At 38.5% G+C, this 21,512-nt stretch overlaps 3 protein-coding genes across 6 annotated transcripts; 1 reads left to right on the top strand and 2 right to left on the bottom strand.

Annotated features, from left to right (window-relative positions):
- Nucleotides 1-1,841: 1,841 nt before the first annotated feature.
- LOC105690440 (cilia- and flagella-associated protein 161) lies at nt 1,842-3,556 on the bottom strand. The gene is made up of 4 exons (XM_048649128.1): nt 3,225-3,556; nt 2,627-3,013; nt 2,233-2,426; nt 1,842-2,129 (listed from the first exon to the last, which is right to left on the bottom strand). The coding sequence occupies exons 1-4, from the start codon at nt 3,279-3,281 to the stop codon at nt 1,913-1,915; spliced, it is 855 nt and encodes a 284-aa protein (XP_048505085.1). The 5' UTR covers nt 3,282-3,556; the 3' UTR covers nt 1,842-1,912.
- LOC125502272 lies at nt 2,178-3,207 on the bottom strand. The gene has a single exon (XM_048660391.1). It carries the CDS (start codon nt 2,855-2,857, stop codon nt 2,495-2,497), a length of 363 nt encoding a protein of 120 aa, XP_048516348.1. The 5' UTR covers nt 2,858-3,207; the 3' UTR covers nt 2,178-2,494.
- A 574-nt stretch (nt 3,557-4,130) lies between the features above and the next one.
- Nucleotides 4,131-20,101, top strand: LOC105690610. 4 transcript variants are annotated; one of them, XM_048652962.1, is made up of 10 exons: nt 4,131-4,768; nt 6,992-7,054; nt 12,871-13,046; nt 13,240-13,325; nt 13,504-13,617; nt 13,728-13,850; nt 14,058-14,274; nt 14,406-19,145; nt 19,252-19,378; nt 19,712-20,101. In XM_048652962.1, exons 2-8 carry the CDS (start codon nt 7,004-7,006, stop codon nt 14,650-14,652), a joined length of 1,014 nt encoding a protein of 337 aa, XP_048508919.1. In that variant the 5' UTR covers nt 4,131-4,768; nt 6,992-7,003; the 3' UTR covers nt 14,653-19,145; nt 19,252-19,378; nt 19,712-20,101. The 4 variants fall into 4 exon arrangements, with proteins under 4 accessions (XP_048508919.1, XP_020710642.2, XP_048509000.1 ...); XM_020854983.2 differs by lacking the exons at nt 19,252-19,378; nt 19,712-20,101 and adding an exon at nt 12,534-12,673 and having other exon boundaries at nt 4,158-4,768; nt 14,406-17,172; XM_048653043.1 differs by lacking the exons at nt 4,131-4,768; nt 19,252-19,378; nt 19,712-20,101 and adding an exon at nt 12,494-12,673 and having other exon boundaries at nt 14,406-17,172.
- The last annotated feature ends 1,411 nt before the right edge of the window (nt 20,102-21,512 follow it).

The raw sequence follows: 21,512 nt of genomic DNA, 5'->3' as shown, positions 1-21,512 counted from the left end.
GAGCGGAATCGTTCCACCGCTTAAACCGCGACGTATTTACCCGCAACCGAAGAAAGAAGCGAAGCTGTACAAGTTGCGGCGTGGCTTGTCCCCCGGGGAACCCCCCTCCCCCTCCCCCTCCCCCCCCCCGTTCTCAACAAATGTAACAAATGTAGCCAATCCGAGAAATCTAGTGACGCGGGGTTAGATTTAAAAGTTAAATTAAGGCTATCCAATTTGCTCGTAAGCTTGACAGACAATATAAACGACCGGATTTAAATATGTAAAGTGGTTGCCTGGTCGGACGTACGGCTGGCTGGCTGGTGCGACGCCTGCTTCCCGAGATTCCGTTGAAGATGGTGGCTCTAAGGTGGCGAGGGTGGTTACGGGGTGGACTCGGGGGGGGGGGGGGGGGGGGGGCTGCACCCCGCTAAAGGCTGAAGAGTTGATAAGTAAGATGGACGAGTGACGACGCCCGGCGTCCTCGCCTTTTCTCTACCCCCCTCTCTCTCTCTCTCTCTCTCTCTCTTTCTCCTACCCCAGCGCGTCTTACACTCGTCTCGATATACATTCACCCTTCTCTACAATGCACAAGGTCACCGACTGGCATCACGGGCTCTTTCACCCCGGCGACAATCATTCAAAATTTCTTTGCCCGAGAATTGGGATACCCCACCCCCACCCCCCCTCTCTGTATAATCTGGTATTGAAATCTCGACCTCGTTGTATGAAGATTTAACAAATTTATTCCCAAGTTTTCATCTTTCCTCTGCAGTGAGCACACCTACAATTTCAAATGATCCATGGATTGATGGTGCCGGCGAGCAACGATTTCAGCTCGATTCTATTAATGCGACTCTCACGCTGAACGTTTCATACTCATTAACACAATTTTTATTTTCGCGTTGAAATAAAAAGTAAAAAGTTCCAAATATCGTCGCCCCAATGAATACCGAATTACGCCGACAGTCCGTCATTTATACCCATCCAATGGAAGTTCGATCCGCAAATAATTTGACGAGATATCTCTGCACGTCGACGAACGGGAACACTACACGGAATTGAAAATATCGGCGGTAGAGTGAGCCAACTAATTACCACCGATTGTCGGAGTAGGTAGCTTCCCTCGATTACTATGAGGTGAGGTGCTGTTGTTGGCGGCAATAAAGTTGAACGAGCAATCAACCTCGAGGAGGACGAAACTTGAGCGTGTCAGGGTACTGGCTGCAGCGAGTAATTAAGGGTTGGTGACGCCACCTGCACAAGCTAACCGACTCCGTCCTCCGCAGTTATTTATGTGTTTATTATTGCTCTTACGCCGCTAACTCCTCGAGGAAGGTACGAATCAACGATGTAGTAAGTAGTCGATATCGCATCGACGATATTTTCTCGTCAATGGAATCAACGAATCAGGGGTTGCGTCGTCCACCTTGAGTTCCCTCGACGCGAACGAATGTATGTAACGTTAATCGGAATCGGGTTTTCAAATTTTTCAAATCATCCATCGGTTGACCATAAATTTCTAATTGTAAGTGTAAGCTCGTTAATGTAATTACACAACCGTTGACTGCGGGGACACGCGCGCACGAGCTACGACCGATGATATTCTTTTTTCTCCCTTTCTATCTTCGTTGTTTTTTTTTTTTTTGTTGTTGTTTGATTATATGATTATATGGTACCAATAAAGCATTTATTACGTACTCGTGGCTCATGCCTTATGGGCTAATTATCCGGGGTTCTCCACGGGTTGTGATAGAACGCACAGAAAGGAAATACACCGCATTCCATGATGGTAAAAAAAAAAAAAAAATTGTTGGAATATTAGAAATAGTTTGAGAAGAAAAAACGTTTTCAGTCCGCTTCATAGATGTCCGTAGATATTTTGTAAGAGAAGTGGTTGTATTTTTTCATGCATACAGCCGAAGATTTTGGTTCATACTTGTTTCGAATCGGGGCAATCGGCGTTTTCCGAAGATATATTATCGGTGACGAACATCCACAAACATTCGGCGGTCTCTCTTTTATGAACGTCGGCGTAAGTGTGAACAGATATCCCGCAATCCGGTCCAAAGATGGTCAAATACCACTCGGAATACTCCACGGCCAAGCAGAGCCCCGTCATCACGTGACCGATGACCACCCTGTCGAGTTAAACACGTAGAAAGACATAGAATGAGATGAACAAGTGAGCCCAACGTAGTGACGAAAAACAAGTAGGGATAAACAGCGAACAAGACGCAAATAATAATTAACCTTGTCGAGGGTGGAAACGGAGCACCTTCGGTCTCAAACCTCATATTAGGATCCCAGTATAAAACCTTCCACTTGGAATAACAGTCTGCTCGGTTGCTCAGTCTTACCGGATTATGTCCCAGTGGTCCGTGCGGTGCGTCCACGCAAGGAGTTTCGGCCCTAACGTAGAGGGGTTCTTCACCTGACTCGATTAGCTGTTAGTTAGGACAGCGAGAAAAAGTCGCGTGAATTTGAAGTCGTCGAAACACATTTAATTAACAAATCATCCTCGAGGGATCGTCGACTGGTGTGAAATCATCACGGCCGGAAGATGCGAATTATTTCGACGGTCGTATAGTAGAAAATTTCTTATCGTTGGGCGTTCGATAGTTCTCCAATCATGCGCTAAATTTACCTGAAGAAGAAATTCTTGTCCAAATTTAAGATTGTGACCATCTCGATTTTGACAATCCGCAGATTTGATTACGAATGTATTTCTGACGCAGGGCGGCGTCAATACCGGGGAGCAAACTAAGCAACACCCGTCGAAGAAATGGTGAACCTTGTCGATGTCGCGTTCGTTCATTGTGCCGGCAAGAACAACACCGTAATTTTTGTGTTTGCTCTGGGGTCGGAAGCCCGGCATATCAGGTGCTCGGAGCTGCACCGAACTACCAAAAGTTATGAAGTCCCCTGGTTTTGCCAGCTGCACCTCTCGAAATACATTTGCAAATACTTTTCTCGTGTGTTGTACCAGCAAATCTTCTCGCTCTCGCTTCGTGATGTATAATTTCACCTCCTCCTGCGTTTGTCATTATCGTTATCGTTATTAAAGATTAATCACGGATTTATACGACGAATGGTATTGTTCAAATGTATTAAATTGTCTTTTGAACTCAAAGCAGACAATGAAAATGCAAAACATTAAAACTTGAAATTCCGTTTCACACCAACAGAGAAAACGGAATTCGTTTCACCCATTGATTACGTAATAAATCTTACAAAAGTATTACCTCCGAAAGAGCAATATCCTCCATCCAATTTCCCAATCGCACGTTTGAATTATACATTTTGAAGTGGTATTTATTATTATGATGGTATTTTTTTTCACTATTATTATTATTAGTCTGCCTGAACGGTAATCGCGGTCAGAAGCTGGGAATCAATCGATCGATACGAAGAACCACTTGTACCGAACTGGGACGGTTTCAGTTCCGTTGATAAAAGTAAAGGGAGATTTTCCCACCTGCATTCTACGGGTCTTGATCAGCCAGCCCCACACTTGCGTTACTATTGAATTCTGTTACCCGTTGGAATGGGAGGTTATTTAACGATCGAAAATGAAGTTGCGATGTAGATGCTCGCTTGAATTTTGCCGTCGTTAATCATATGAAAAATCATTTGAACGATATTTTGATTTCTATTTTACAGATTTCGCCGCTCTTTTATTCAAATATCGTATCAACGCCATCTACACTTTGATCAGCGTACCGATGTCCTTGATCTACGTGACTTTGTGGATAAACGATGCAGTCCGTGCACTGCACCGACTAATGAACGCAATCGCAGATCATTTGAGAGCGTTCTCCGTTACCTCAGGTCAGCTGTGCGTCAGGCCAGGTGAGCCTTTACCGATAAACGCCAGAGACGTTATGGACCGTCGGTTACTCGTTACCATCCGTAACCAAGTTGTTATCTCGCGTGCATAGCGAAGGAGTCTGTAGAACACTCGCGGTCGGTCAAGGTCGTACCGTTGAATGTAGATATGGTAATTACCGATGATCCGTCAGTTCCGACAGTAACTTTCACCGAATTTCGTAAGATGCTTACATTAACGTGACTAGCATTTACCCACTTACAGTTAGTTCGGCCATTTAATTAACAAAAATCTCAACGACGCGCATGGAGGAAAAAAAACTGAAATTACTTTTGATTTCTTTGATTCCCTCGGAACTTTCTCGTGCTGCTGAAGTAGTTTTGGGGTGGCATTTTATTTGGCAATGAACCCGACGTCAATGATAACGCTTCCTAATAATTTTTCGGCGTTTGAAAGACGGCGAAATTACTCCATTTGGAGAATGGTATCCAGGTCATCGTGACGAGCCGGCGTACCGACAACCTTGAAAATTTTTTTTCAAGGAACGAGGAAGACATAACGAAATGTTCGGTGCGCGCCCCACCATGCACCTGGAGACAGAGATTTTGGGGGTTCGCCGCACGATCGAAGTCTGTGGATCGTTGAGATCGAAGCCAGCGGTCGATCCCTCTGACCGTTCTCTCACCCTATTGGTCAATGCATCACGAGACACCCTCACTTCCCCCACACCGCACCTGCAACCAGCAAGTCCCAACAAGTCCGGATGAGTCACAACTCGCGTTCGCTTTCGTCGCGTTTACATACAGTCTGCCTGCAGCATCAACGACAAGTGCATGGGGTTTATTCGCGCGCTCAAGTTTTTCGTGAAAAACTGTAGAAAAAAATTGAAAAAATATATATATATACATAAATGTTTACGTAGTGATTGGATAGTGAAGTTTCATCTGAAATCTCCAAAAGGTGAAGTACTTTCCTGCATATTAATTATGTATATCTAGTGGTTTTTGAAACGTTGTTGATACGTTCTCGAATTTTCACCATTGTACAGGATACGGTTCGTTGACACGTCTTCCGACAAGTCGTGACATGTATCATCTTAGGAAGGGAGAACGATCCCCGTAGCCCTTGAGATTTTTAGAAACTATGATATTTTCATACAGGAATATTGCAATATTTAGAAGTTTTGACAACTCAACAGCTGCGCACGTGTGACAGCGTCCGTCAGGCTTTCGAGCTCGTGACGTCAGTTAAAGGCGCTCGCATAATCCGATAAACGAGGATAACAAGGAAAGATGACCTTGGGGTGAACAGTTTTTCGTTTCTATGCGAAGCCATCACGATCATATCAAGGACGTTTAACGACGTCATCTTCACCCATCGTTTGTTTTCGATCTCTAAGTCGCTGTTTTTTGTTTTGTTTGTTTGCGAATTAATAAAAATATGATAACCGATGTGCGGGATAATTACTCCAATAACAAATATAGTTTTAATTAGATTGAGTTTATATACCATTACGCGATCAGCTCACAGAATTATTGAAAACACCCCTGCAAACCCGAAGAACAATAAAGGCAATTGCTGATGCAACAACTTGCCTTAGTTTCCTGCATTGCCGTTTTCGCTTTCGTCGCATCCTTGCATGAATGGGTTATCTTTATTTGTTTTATTTATTTATTTTTTCTTTCTCCCGGTAGCCAGATTGCGATAATGCGATTAACTTTAGTTTAATTACCTCAATTCTCTTTCGCTATTTTATTAACGTTATCTACAAAACGCTAGATTCGTCGCGTAGGCATACGTGTAAGTACCTAATTACTCGTATAATCATTTCCTACGGTTTTGATTTTTAATGTCTTTTTTTTCCCCAATCTTATCTTTTTTATACGTGTTATAATTCCCACCTCGCACGCGACCTCGCTATAATTTACAGATGACCGTGGATATGTTATTTGAATGGTATAAAATTCCCTATTTCATCGCATTCGCCCTTTGATGATATCCAACCCTTTCTTCCTTTTTCTCTGACGTCACTCTACTTCGACCTCTGTTGTAACGAGTTTTTATTAACCGGCAGGTAATCGTTTATTCTCACTTCAAGGTATGATAATATTGTCAGGTTTTTGCGTGGGAAAACTTACCGATAAGATGTAACATCATATATGTATATCTATACATTAGCATCAAAAGATGATATTATATCTATAGACAAACGATGGAGACTCGGTCGCGACCGTTCCCATCGATGACTCATTTATTTACGGCTCAGGTACATCGAAATGAGCAATTTCCGAATAGCGACTTGAGATTCCGTTCTCCGGTATTCTTCGAAAGATATACACAGAACGGGACCGGTCTTCTCAATGTTAATCTGAATTGCGCTGCTGAAAATCTTTTGAAATTTGAGCGGCAGCCATTTTGGAGTGCAGTATAATACACGCGAAATGGTATACGCATATCTACAGTTGTTTTAATCAAAATACGCACTATAAATGTAACTCGGGATTACTCTATGTACACATTTCATGTATATTGCGGTTCACGTAACACACGTATATCGCACACATGAGCCGAATTTTTTCTTTTTCAAATCATTTATTATATCGAAGGCTAAAAACCGCAGAAGCGCGCGTATCCCATATTTTCCGGTGGTGAGCTATCGTTCAGCCAATGAGGACATGATCCTCGAGAACGAACAAAACAAAGAGAGAAGTAAAAAAAAAAAAAAAAAAAAAAAAAAAAAAAAAAAAAAAAAAAAAAAAAAAAAACGAACTTATAGTTTAGATTCCACTTGTGGGTTACGTCTTTGAAACAAGATCTCTATTCTTCTAGGATGTTATAGCTCTCACTGATATATCCATCGATGTATATTACAAGGTTTTTGTTAATCGAATGTAATTTTTCGCACAAACGATTTCATTCGATTTGCAGAATTCAATTCAGTGAAATTTGAATGATTTTCATTTCACTATTTCTCGTTTTCAGTGTATCGGTCGCATGTAACCATTTCTCTTCACAGATATTCGTTCTTTTTCATTTTTTTAAATGTCTCACAGATAACGGGTTATAATTTTACACGATCCGTAATTCATCGCAGTGCGCGAAGCAATTTAATTATCGTACCGAATGAAGCAGTTATCATTAGAATCGATAATTATAATTCAAAGTTCCATTCAATTGTTGCAGGCAACCGTCACCATGCGGGCAGTAATGATTTGGACTAATGCCGTATTGGTATTCATGCAGTTGGTAAGCCTAATCTTATTGAATTTATGAATTGATTACCATTTTCGCCCGAGGTGGCGATGGTGCACTACTTATACCGTACAATGCAGTGTATGTATACATATGTACATCACCGATGACGAGTGTGTCACATTATAGATTGTACAACGGAACGACTAATTCACAGTATAAAGTAGTACGTTATCATACGATTGTGGTGCAATCAATTCGTCATTCTGTCCATCGCGCGATCTATTGCGAGATTATTAGTATAATTTTCTATTCATATTAAATGAAAACGTAGATGATTTTTTTCATCTCCCAACAAGATATTCATGGTCCCGATATCGTTCCGGAATAAAGAAAAAATTCCTCGCTCATTGGACACGGAATGTTAGATGGTACTTTTGAATTTTTTAAATAGTCAGAAATCGGAGAATCGTTGCTTCGTCGTGACAATGACGTCGCATGTACAAAGACAGAGAATACGTTTTTCACTCGAATCACATACCTATATAATATACAGTTTACTGTTCAGTACCTCTGCACCATGCACGAAATTCTTTGACCACGTAGACGAATAATATTTGACGCATCAAGATCATCGAACGACCCCTCCAAAACCGTCAGATTGTCGTTCAAAAGACCCAATTGGGATATCATAACAGCGCTAAAACGTTGTAATCTGTTTGTCGCATCTCGCGCGAGGAGCGACAATTTCTACGAACGGACATACGTCGACACACCGTGGACATGCGTCTTGTTACCGGAAGCTGTGAAGTAGCGCCGTACACGCTCTGTATAGTCCTCGCGGCTGATTATGATACATATGGGTCGTATTCCGTGTCGCGATTTTCTTACGCCTTGTTGCGAGCCTTATCATGTCACATTTGATCATCATTCGTACATATGCGTTTTGTAATACTGTTTTTAACCTTGGAAAATCGACCAATATTGTTTTATTCTTTTCAGAGAACTATTAAAGTTGTTCAAAAAACTGGTTTCTTCTCTTTCGATAGGATTCTGTACATGAAATTTTTTACGACAAACGAATACGATGATTTTGATCGAAAGTTCGAAACGAGACGTAGCGATTCCCGCTTCTTATTATTCTTTTCTACTTCTCCTCATCCTTTGTCTTTTTTTTAATCCTGGGTGTTCATACTTGATAATTGAACTGCAAACTTTGATTCGTGCGACACTCACTGCGACAATTGTGTAATAATATTGAAATCCGTTTGAAAATTGGATAAATCCCTCATTCTAAAACTCACGTATCGTTCTAAGCTGATCATCTTACATTGCATAAAGTTTTCATGAATTTTATCGAGGGTTATCGCAGGCTTGGGATTGCTTCGGTAGTAAAGAATGCAGTTTGCAAGGAAGGGGGAAAAAGTATTCTTAGTTTTTTTTCTTGTGGTCTTTGAGGCGAGTGTTGTTATCTAGGAAATTTAAAACAAATGTATAATACATTTCTCAAAGTCATATCTTGACGGTTGATTCGGCATGGGATGCCTCATTATACGCGGGTATTCGCTACGCGGTACAATTGTGACGTAGAACTTACGAGAACGTTCTCGAAGGAATATCAGAGCACCGGTATGCGTTATGCGCGTGAATATTTTACACACTTTGACTATAACGCCGCGGGCGAGAAAGACGAATATTTATTCCTCTTATATCCTAATCGTGTATCATTAAAATAGCAGTTATGACAAATTCAATAATATCTGTAGAACGATATAAAACGATCGAGTCGTGATTGTGATTTATAAACACACATTTGATTATCAGCATTCGATGTTTGATATCAGCGTTTGATTCATCGCGGCGCATCGCGTATATGAATGATGAAAAAGAATGAAGTCCATATTTGCATGATATCGTATACCTGCATGTATGCGTTTACATTATGTATGTACATATATATGTACTTGAACTTTTATTTCAAAAATACGCTTGGATTATCACCAACCATTCACGAATTTTAAAAAACGAAAGAAACTTCTGAAAATTTGAAAGAATTATATTAATTGTAAGTAGATATGTACAACTTGAAAAAAGTGTTTGCAATTACTTTTGGAAATACTTAAAAAAACGGTGAACATTATTATTTTCGGAAATTCCTTTTTTTGTCAATTGATGCTGATTGACTGAAAGAAGATATCCATTCTCCAATTTTTCCAATCATTTAGACGAACGTAGTAGTAGATATCTACATACATATATTTGATGAAGTATAGATACATCTATACATATATTCAATAGTGTATCATTTAGAACATCGCGCATGCACAAATATTTGAGGGACAACGAAATGCGAATAAAAATGCGAAGATTTTCACGGGGGAAATCAGATGCAGGGAAAGAAGTAGGTTGGATTTTTGTATTATTTCAGGGTACAAACTTCATAGTTGACTAAACCGCAACTTACGTGCGCATCGCATAAATCCTAAAAATTCACAATGAAGAAGTCGTGCGAAATCACATTATGCGGATAGATATTTTGCGGCGAGATATAATTATACGTCTCAATACAGGCGGATGTATTAAACTGGGACGAACTGACCGCACATGAACTGCACATTTTTAAATTGCGATAACGTGGCCCATTATACGCATTGTCTAAAGTTTGAAGAGAAATACAATCTCATTTGAAAATATATTGGAATAAATATATCACGTATGGATACATATATGTGAATATTACCTGATAGTGATATTAATGACTGTGACGCTATATACAATAATCATCTGCACCGTGTTTCACCTGACGGTGAAAAATTGGAAAGCTTTGATGTTAGTCCTTTTTTTTTAATTTTTTTTCTCACCTACCACCATCGAGCACGCAGCCCCGGATGAGCGTCGTGACTCATACACTTATACTACGTACGTACAAGCTTCGAGATTCCCCCACACAACTTTACATAAAACTGATGGACGTACTTCAACACAGATAATATGCAATACGAGCGGTGCGCACGATCGCTCGGTCAAAATATACAAAGATAAACAATATCCAAATAACGATAACGACGATTTAGATTACCTATATTATACAGCCATGCATAGATCTTGGGGCACCGCGTTTCGTCGCATCGCATCGGATGTATCACGCTCGTGCTCCGCAATAGATTGTACGACCAACGCATATATGTACACACATATTTATATTTTCGTTTGCACATCCTTTTATTTTATATTGTTCTCGTCGTGTTCTTTCCGCACGCGCGTGCCTCCCTTTCCCTCTTGTTCGTAACGGCGTGTCGTGCGTAGCGCGTGACGTTATCGCATATATCAGACAAGATCCGTTTCTTCGTAAAGACTATAAACGCGCGACGCATCGGGAAATAATGATATTTTTACACTAATCGCACAAGAAATGTGGTTCGTTGTTATCATTCAAGTATGCGCATGTATGCTCTCTTCGGACTCCTTATACACCAATTTAAATATTTAATCTACACAGTATATTTCAATTCCTTCGAATTATTCATTTATCCAATACAATCAACTATTCCACTCGTAAAATCTGCGTCAGGCACCCTGCGACATGGGTCGCGGATAACTTCACGTTAAGTAATTTTAGTGATCGATATTAAATACAAATGTTTGCACGAGTATCACAAAGATTACAGCAGAGAACATTAAAAAATGTCTCATCACGATGGACAACGTGTCTATATGCTTATACGTCACGACGTAATGCATCAGAAGATCATCGGAGCAATTCAATTATAATTTGTGTGCAGGTTTTGTTAGTTTGATAAAGTTCTGTATAATATACCAGAATATGGCAGCAATGACAACTATAGGTATAATACAACTCCTTATTTATCTAACTGTATGTATACTGAACAAGCGGCACGCGAACTTAAGATAGTGTTATATATATTTACACTATATATTATACATATGTGTATACTTGTGTACGTTGATATTGCATATGTATACATATGTATATAAACATGGATATATATGGCTGTCATTTCGGTATAATAGGGTATGCGCTTTTAATTAAGGCTGCTACTTCGCGTCATGTTCTGTCTCTTGACCTTCGGATGCGGCGATTAATGCATATAATACACGTGCACTATCTTGTTACGATGACGTTTCTGGTATATTCTTCTTAGTACCTATATCCCTGATCGGCATATCCAATAGTGATTGTATCCTTATCAGTGCAGATGTCTGACTTCAGAATTTAGGGCAGGGGGGGGGGAATGAGAAACTTAATGGTCTTATCTGAATACAATATGTAAATTATACCGGCCACTACCTAATGCAAAACTTGTCATTTTTATTGTATCTTATGGATGCATTATTAATGTATGATATGGTTCTTCTTTCTCACGTTATAACGGCATATACATATGTATATAGACTATCCCGCCATGGCGGAAATTTGTTACATATACGATCCGCCTTTTACGCACAGCACAAATCACACAAAATCGTATTATCATGAGTCCTCCGATTTAGTTGATCTTGTATAGGTAATTGTATGATAAAAATATCACAATATTGGTAACCGTATAGTTTTTTTTTTTAATTATTATTATTTTTATCAATATTGTACGTATAACATTAGGGTGACAATTCTTTTGCCTGAAATTCCAAATACTTGATCTCATACAGGATTTTCACGGTTTTTAGTATTACTGTGAATATTGATATACTCAAGCAAAAAGTTTGGGCCTTCTCCATGATCAAGAGAAGCGGTACAGATGTATGTACCTTTATACGTCAATAACAGAGAAGATAAGAATAATTATTTTTCATCGATTATTTTATAAATTCTTGGACATTAGGCCCTCATGAAAATTGGCGAATAGTGCCAAAGTTTGCGGCGCCCTAAACATGTATTAAGAACATACTAGATACCGTATATAAAATTCGAGGGATGAGATGAAAGTTCTGGAATTCGCCGAGGCGTCTGAAGATTGTGTCCCTAACTGATTAATATATGTGGGGAATTGCACGTTATTTCGACGAATCAAAAAAAGTCCCCCTCTTCGATGTTTCCAACGAGATTTTTTTACGATGGCTCTTGGCTTGAAACACTTTTGTGAAGTTTTTCAAATTTTCTTGTCAAGCCGTTTTCGAGTTCTTTCAACTTTGTTTCCATTCCTTTTCTAAAATAAGTCCTCAACTGACCTGTTGGAAGGAAGAATGTTGGTGATATCAAAAACAACCAAAAACGAAACAAAAAGATCTCCACTTGGTTTCAAAATGTTTGTCGTTCGCCATAGTGTTTTCGAGAATTTTCTCGAAGAAATCGATCACGGCGCTGTTTTGAGTTTTTCAGTTTCCGAAAATTCAAAACTCGAAAACGGCTGGACGAGAAAATTCGGAAAAAAATCGCAAAAGTGATTTGAACCAAGATTCGTCGAAACGACGTGGAATTCCCCGTGTACATTAATGGCGACGTCAAAAAATTTGGCGTCCATGTCGTTTTTGCAGTTTTAGGTGTAATAGTTTTATTACCCATGGTAAATTATAGATTCGCACCGAAGCTTTATTTCCATATTCTTCAAATCAGCAGTTCGAGATTATGGATGGCTTATTCGATACACGACATCTGCTGCCAAGAACTTTTTCGGTTTTGAAAATATTCGAATCAATCTACAAATTACTGTATAAGTACGTATCAATATATACCTAATACTGCACCGAAATAAAGAAATGTTTCCAATGCACCGATATAATTGTTTCATGTGAAATACCCGCATTCTTGCGATGGTGTTGATTTGAAATTCATAACTATGTGCAACGTTACGAGTGTTATTTCATTTTTTGTTCTGAACAAACTCCCTAACCGTAATGTGTTTTATTTACAGATTTCGACAACAATTGCGCAAAGTGACTGTAACGACGATAAAGACTGTTTACAAAATCAGTACTGCTACGAGGCTAGTAAACTGTGTGCAAATTACACGATATGCATGAGATACAATAGATTAGAGGGTTCGAAACCAGCGCGCCATGGACGCCAGTGCGGAGCCTGCCTTGAGGGGTAAGTTAAAGCAGAATAGCCTCAGCATAGATATGGCCTCAGGTATACTTACGAATTTTTTATACAGAATTTCATTTTTACACGGCATCATGCGGTTGGATTTTACCGGTACCATTCGATCGAAGATCTTAGTAGATAAAACGTAAACAGAAAATTCTACAGAGACGTAACGTTATGATTTCAATTATTTCAGGTATTCTGCGGTGAAAATAACAGAATCCAATCAATTGGAAGCAGAAAGCTGCACCAAGAATGCGATTGTTCATAACGAAAATAACGGTAATAAAACCATTTAGACTCTCGTATAAGATGAGACACATGAAACTTATCACTGTAAAAAATAAGGCAAGAATTTTGGAGCCATTCAGTGCTCCCCGTCGAAACGTCGCTCATTTTATAATCGTAGTTTACTTTATAGGTATAGTTATGTAGTTAAAGTCGTCTGATTTCTCGTTAGATCGGAACACCGGAAACAACCAGGACGGCGATAATGTCATGGAAAAGATTCAGTATCATTGGCTGGTTGTTCTGTTCGTCGGTTTGATCATTTCTGCAGCCTCTTGCGGATTTGGTGAGTCTTTTGTTATATCTCATTGCACGAGTGTAACGTTGCTTGATCTTTTTTACGAAAATGATCTCGATCTTCATGTTTGATTTAATAATTTATTTCGATTATTACAGTAAAGCTCTTCTCACGGTGCAAGAATCGGGACCTATCTGCTGACACAGAGAGCAATTCTTCCCGTATCACACAGACGCCTACCGAGGCTAGCGCACCTCCGCTTTCTGTGAGCCAAAATAACAGTGAGTTGAATATCCAAGGGCGATTGTCCACCAAAATTCGAATTATCGATAGCTTATTCAATGAAAATGCCTTAGCAAACGAAGTCATTTTTTCAGTAGCATATCATAAGTGTTTCAGATTTGTTAGAGATTAAATTACAGATCTGTAAATGTTGAGGTGGTGCTGTTAAACTATCATCAACTATCTAATCAAACGATTGCTTTCAGACAATTATCCCTTCACTTACGGTAACCTGGAAGAAGGTGTCCCGTTAACGTACACCGTCAACTCAGAAGTCCCGGTGAAGGCTCGCGCTTTTTGTAATCCGGACTGGGTTCAGGCAGATCCGACCTACAACAGAGAGGGAAATTTCGCGATCGAGCCCGCGCACAATAACCCGCCTTCAAATGACGAAGACACTGTTCCAAGTTCATGGACACCTGGGTAAAGATACCACTATTTTCTTCTGTTTTTGTTTTCATTCAGTTCCACGACACAAAAAAAGCTTTTATTCTCCGAAAATGTCGTTAAGATAAAAAGATAAATCATAGTATCGCAATTATATATATTTTCAGAGAAGTCACAGTCTCTGTATCCAATCGGCCTTTCTCTGGACTCACAAGTGAACAACATGACAACACCACTAACTTGGCCCTAGACAGACTTGTTTGCCCACCGTCCACAGATAGCCAAGCGAATCACGAAGATAGGCAAAACTTCAATGACGCAAACCCAGCTGATAGACGAGGAAATCATCTCCAACAGATAAATATTTCAATCAACCAACATATCAACCAATCAAATTTCTCTAATCATAATTGACTATTGGCATCTAACCTATAACTATTTCTCTACTGGTTATGAATTTCTCTGTTCATGAAATAACTCAGGCCAAAGATTTTTTCGATTCTTGAGTTGTTGGAATTTTGAGCTTTTTGTTGCATCGATATAACTATAACCGTACGCCCCTAATTTTTGAGCTTGCAAGACATCACGAGTAACTAGCCAATAACAGCACATGGCTACGTGAAGTTCTAGAATTGTCAAAAGTCCTAGACGCATCAGTGTATGTACACTTGGCTTAATTATAAGTGGCATGGTTAGACACTACGCGATGACATTGACGTACGATCGATGCGGGTCGAACCGCTCGCGATTGCTACCTTCGCTGCGCACTGCTGTAAATTTCCTCTAGGGATATTTTGTGCCAACCTAAATCTCATCGCGTAATGACTAGCTACATCACTTATGATTGAGCCAAGTGTACTTACGTACCTACGAACTCGAGATCCGGTACTCACGAATTCAATCATGCGTCGAAATATGTCTTCATTGGAAGAAACGTATCTCTTTGAACAGAAATGTTCCTCTACATCGCTTTCAAGCTAAAATCTACAATTAGGGCAAGATTCGGGTATATCGAACTTCAGATTTCAGGTTTCAAAAACAATTTTAACAGAGAGCCTCTTCTCCGACGTAAGTGTGAATTCGTTGAGTGATATGATCGATTGCAAGTTCCTCCGGGTCTGTACAATTGATAGTGGCATTCAATACTTAAATAACCATCAGCATCAAGTCTCAATTTTGCTTGGTGCCGTAAATTTTCTATGAAATTTTATGCATGATTTGTATTGTTTCGCATAACATATATTTCGTTTGTCTATCAATATCGACCATCAAGGAAACAAAATAGTATTACGACATTCAGGATAATTTCCTATTAGCGTTAAACGCTTTACTCAATTAAGTTATTTTTTTCACAATTACCGCTAATTTTATCTAACGTTCACCATTATTTCCATGTTTTTTTTTTTATGTATATTCTGTTTGATGATTATTCTTAATGAGGATAAGAGAGCAGTTCGGTCTGCTAAGTCGGATCGTTGTTGATGAATTGTAGATTAAATTTACGGAGATTTCATTGATAACGATAAAAAAAAAATTGTCGACAATAAATGATTGGAAGTATCCAATTTTGCGATCAAGTATCATCATAATTTCGATTTCTAATCGCTCAATTGTTCTCCGCGATTTACTTGAAACCGGTGAATATGAAAGCGATCACATTTCACACAATAAAATAGTTGACAGAATCAGAACCTACTTGAACTCATCAATTCCGTACGGTAGGCGTTGCATCATTGACTTATTCTCCTAAATGCACAGATGGTTTTACCTACGTTTAACTTATATTACTTGAAACGTTCATTTCCACCACTGATCGTAACTTGCGTGATTGAGTTTTTGTTTTACCCTTAACAGCAGATTTTCCTTTCGTGTATAGCTAAATTTAATTCAATTAGTAGTTTTCGAGACATCGGGCCTGAGCAATTGTAATTAGATAATCACTCTGTACAATTCTGGAAAGCTCCTGATATTTTCAGAAACCTTATTTTTGGTATTTGTAGAATCAATTGAACCGATCATAAACTAATTTTCTCAACATTCGAAGCATCCCTCATGTATTTTACGAAAATTATTCCTGATAAAACGGTGAGAATGTTTGTAATGATAATCAAGGAAACGTGAAAGTAGAAGTTGTAAGTTCGAATATTTGCTCAAATGAGAGTTCTGTCGCGGATTTGGATACTTGACTTATAGATGGATTGTGTCTCTCTTTGTATTAGCTATTAAATGACTTTGATAACATTTTTGTACTTTCATACATATAGTCCTACTTTTTTCTACTGTTTTTCACAATCAGAGACACTTGTTATTGGTATTATATATTATTACGTCGTATCCAGCCGCGTAACCTGTGAATTGATCGTAGTTATAAATTTATCACTAAAATAATAACGAAACAAAACGATCTCGTGCGATCTATTTAGAGAACAAATGTTTCACAACATTTGATATTTCACTTGTGATCGCCGTCAATTATTAATCAAATAGTAATTATTTATACTATTAGAAATTGTATAATAGAATCATAATCATATTTATTATGTTTAAAATGTTCAACTGAGATTGGATATAATGTCACTTACAATTAGAATGAAATATATTGTTAATTCGAAGCGAACCTCACTATGTAATCATAGTCTTAATTATAAATCATGCAGACTATTTTTATATATCTCGTCCTCATTTATCGAAGGATTAATTATGTTGCATATTTTCTAAAATAAAATAAAATTTTATCGGGATGGAAACACAAGAGCGATATTGTTATATGCTTATAGAGTCGGTGATTGGTATTATCACGAGACGATTTTAAATCTTAAATTTGGAACCCACCATAGGTGGGAAGTGTTCGAGTATTGCTACATCGCGATACTCATTGTACGCGTGAATTGTAATTTGACGTTATTATCATATATTAAAGAATGTTACATATGGTTTAAGACTACATTATTTAATTGAACATCACAAATAATACTCGTGACTGTGCTGTAACCACAATATTTGACCCTTGATTGTATGCCGATTTTCCACCCCTTGAATTGTACAGCGACTGTACTTGATATAAAATGATTTATTAATCAATTGTTAATTAACATGATTGTACACTTTTTTATTTCGTTCGAAAACAATCTTAAAATTTATGCATTCTAAACAATTTACGTTCTATGAGTGATCCGCCATCTACAATTTGCCCAAATTCAGAATCATGAACAACTTTTCTCATTTCCATTTCGCAAGTCGAAATGATCAAAATCTAACGATCATGCGTCTTAATATCTACTTTGTATTTTCTTAAGAACATGTTCGGAAAACGGAAAAACTGAAAATTGTAAATGATATACCAGTAAGCTTTAGAGTATGATTACTGCAAGATGGTGTGCTTTGAAGACTACCAAAGTTGTTGCAAGTACCATTGCAGGCTACTCTTTCAAAAACTTGCGGTCTATATTTGCAGTAAAATCAGAATATGTGACGCTAAGTTTGCGTGTGTTTACTCGTAAGATTTCAGACAACCTGGCTTTACGACTGCCTCTTATACTTCACTGCAAATATAGATCGCAAGTTTTTGAAAGAGTAGCCTCCAAGGATACTTGGCGGCTCTTTTTTGCCTCTGGTAAGTTTCTGGCGTTTATTTTACTATTTTTTTGTGCTATTCAAATAGCATATTTGGGAAACCAGCATGAGAATGAATAGATTCAAACATGATTCGAATCATAAATAGCGCGTTTAAGCAATTTCACAATAATGAAATCAAGTATTATTCGTCAAAAATAGTTATCCGTTACGAGCGGAGAATTGATACGACAGAAATGTTAGCGCTTACAGCAATGCGATAAGTAAATAAGAAAATAAAAAAGTACAAGTACAAAAAATATGCACCAATAAATAGTTGATATTGATTGCAGATACTCACGAACATGCATTGCGACAACGTTTGACGATGCAGACACCGTTACAAAATAACGACCCGATCGTTAACGAGGATGGTCCGCTATGAAGACCCTTTACTGAAAAGGGTCTCTACTCCGCTAGTTACCGATGCGTGGCGTCTGCTGGTGGCAAATAGTAGAAACACAACACCATGCGTCATACGATAATGAATTCGTTGATACAATACATATAGATTCATGCACCTCAATTATTAATTTTGCTCAAACTTATCAACGCGACTCCGGATTTCCACGAAAATCAATAGGCTTCGAAAGTACGATGGCAAAAATCTCTGTATCAAATTTGAAAGAAATCCGTGCTACGATTCGAAAGACACCAGTGTCCCAAGCTAGAGTATGCGAAGGAAAAAAAGATTGTTTTTTCACTAACTTTGACGATTGATATTTCAACAACCGCTCGACAGATCTGGATCAAATTTTGCCTGTAAGGTCTTCCGTACGAGAACTCTCCGTATTACAAAATATATTCGATTTCATTGAATAGTTCTCGAGATACAATAGACTAGTAACAGATATATTCTTGGCTAGCGACTGACACTATTGGCGGCGATTCGCTGCAGCAAATCTCGACATTGTAATGATAATATTGCGTTCTCAGATTTATGAAATATACGGAAAAATAAGACTAATTGGACCACTCTATGTGATCTATATCGGTTGCCTTGTCTACATGCTTATACTTTGTTCTGTTCTTTCTTCTTCAATTTGCCTGGTGAATTGAACCTTCGATCAGGCGAATCATTCGCATCTGATTTCTATACATAGCCTCGCTTGTCCGGTGGGGCTTAGTTCCAATGCTGACCACCGACTAGCGTTGAAGTCAACGAGTTGGTTACGTAAACGATATAGTGATCACGTACACGCATAAAGGCCGACACCCTTAACCGGTGCCGACAAGCAACCAGAGGCAGGTCACAGCCCGATTCGAAATTATTGTTTTTTATAATTCGAAAATTGGTAACGATACAAATTGTTTGTAAAATAGATTATTTTTCTTTTTTTGTCTGATCCTAGTATTTTGCAGATCATGTGCATATAATAGGCGTTTTTATCTGCTCTGCAGGTAAAGATGGAACCTTGGAATCGCTTCAAGACTATCGGCAAATTTGTATTCTGGGAAATTATATATCCACGTGTTTGGCGAGGCTTGATAGATTTTATTTTCGACCGAGGAGCACCGTATGTCAAATGTGAGTCTTTCGCTTTATCAAGTTGTTTTCTTTTGCGAGAGTTTTTTACAACATCTTGAAAAGTACACATGTTTTCCACGTTCTACGTCGTAGATTTTTCACGTCTTTCAGCTAAGATTGTCAATTGGTTCGAAAGTCGGAATGCACTACCGCCTGATACAGTGAAATCGGAGGATGTTGGCAAGTATCAATTTCGATGAGTCTTTATGACGTACTTGTTCATTTAACTCTTTCATTCCGCAGTATTTGAAGAGCGGAATACTGAAAATTGTTCGAGCTAGAAAAATAATATCATTGTACCAGTCGTAATTAATTCAACACGAATTTTTTCAGAAAATCCGGTGGCCGAGCTTGGAAACTCAAAAGATGTCATTGTAATATTTCCATCAAGCTCATGTACTGTTTACTCAACTGGTAAAATGTTCCAACCTCCGAATTGGGTTACATGTGATCCTGACTACCCCGGAAAAGAAACCAACAATCTTCTTGCATCAGACCAAAATGTTCCTCCACAAGATTTTCCACAACATGACTGATAAAAAAAAGTTGTGGTTGATAACAAATCAAGAGACTCGGTATAGAGTCTCGCGCCAAGTACATTCAAAATAACGGGCGCGCACTACTCATGGCGGTTTATTATTTACTCCATATTCAAATGTATATTATATTCAATATTTTGTATGCAATATTTCGTATTCAATATATGATGAACTGTTAAGTATGCGAATTTGGAATTTTCATTTGATATCCATATAATTATAATTCTGTTATCAAGGATTGACAGCAACGCAAAATTTCGTTGTACTGATACAATTGTTGGTGTCCATCGAGTCGATTACTGTAAGACCCTACTTTCTGTTGTTGCCCAGTATACACATATGTATATTCCATAGTTGTACATTCGAATCAATCCCGAAGAGTGACACCTATGGTGACACCATTGAACAGAGTATGACAGAAATTGATCACAAATCAAATTGTTAACAGGGATGATTTACAATTAGCCTGAAACACGGTAAAAGTTCGGTCCAAACAAACGTGAAAAATGCAACAAACTCGAATAAAATGAATATTTAGCTTTGGTTTCGGTTGTTGCTGTTTCTGGTTAAACTATACATGATGGCGTCCAGTGATGGAAATCGGAAGTAAATAGAAATAAATCGTATGAAAGACAGTCAGCTATATGTATACATAGGATCATTTCCACATCCAGGAAAAGCGTTGACTTTGCAATGTCTTTAGTTATAACATTTTTGGTCGACAAATGATAAAGAAGAGGGAAACAAATGTTACAATCGCAATTTTATACATTGTTAATCTACAGTCGGTAGTACATGCAACGACCTAGACAGATATCGTTTGCCTCAGGTATCTCCTCCACCGCCACCTTCGAAGTAGTTGGTAAAATCTTCACCCGACAGCGGCACTGTATGGTTACAATTAACGTGACACTTCCACTGATCTCTAAGAGATCTCTAAGAGATCAGTGGACACTTCTCTTTTGCATTAAATAGAGCAAAAACAAATCAAGCGCGAGGCATCGAAAAGAGCTTTCGATTATCAATCCAGCGCTATATACCAGTAATTAAAACATACATTCAGAGAAACAAACTTGCAACTAAATTAAGAAAAGCATCTTCTTTCTCCATATTCTCTACTCTGTAATCGATTTCCGAACGAACGAAATCTAGAGTCAACTATGAAAGTAATATATAATAAAAAATATGAACGAATTCGAGAAGATGATAAAGAAGCAGATTCTGCAGCGATTGAGGACAAGTCTCATATTCGATTTATGATGGTGGTCTGAAATTCGCTTCATTGGCTCACAATCAAATCCATAGGTGGAGACCGCGTTTCATGATGACGTCCACCCCATAGTCAGTATTCCACCCAACATTGTTATAGAAAGGGCTTGCAGATTAGCGCTACCCCTTACCGGTCTAAATATTCCCGTTGCACATCGCCTGAATGTACATACATGCATACATAGTGTATTAATATGGCGGTTTGATCAGATCGGGCCGATTTGACAGAGGGTTTAAATTCAAATCGCGAGTCGAGTATGCGGCTATCAGAGTTTTCTGACGTGCAGATGTACGCGAACTCTTTCTGATTTCTTATTTAGCAAGAT

This window comes from Athalia rosae, chromosome 1 (assembly GCF_917208135.1).
Source record: "Athalia rosae chromosome 1, iyAthRosa1.1, whole genome shotgun sequence".
Classification (NCBI taxonomy): Eukaryota; Metazoa; Arthropoda; class Insecta; order Hymenoptera; family Athaliidae; genus Athalia; species Athalia rosae.
Note: the sequence above shows the minus strand (reverse complement) of the source record. Positions and strands in the feature narration are given on the sequence as shown.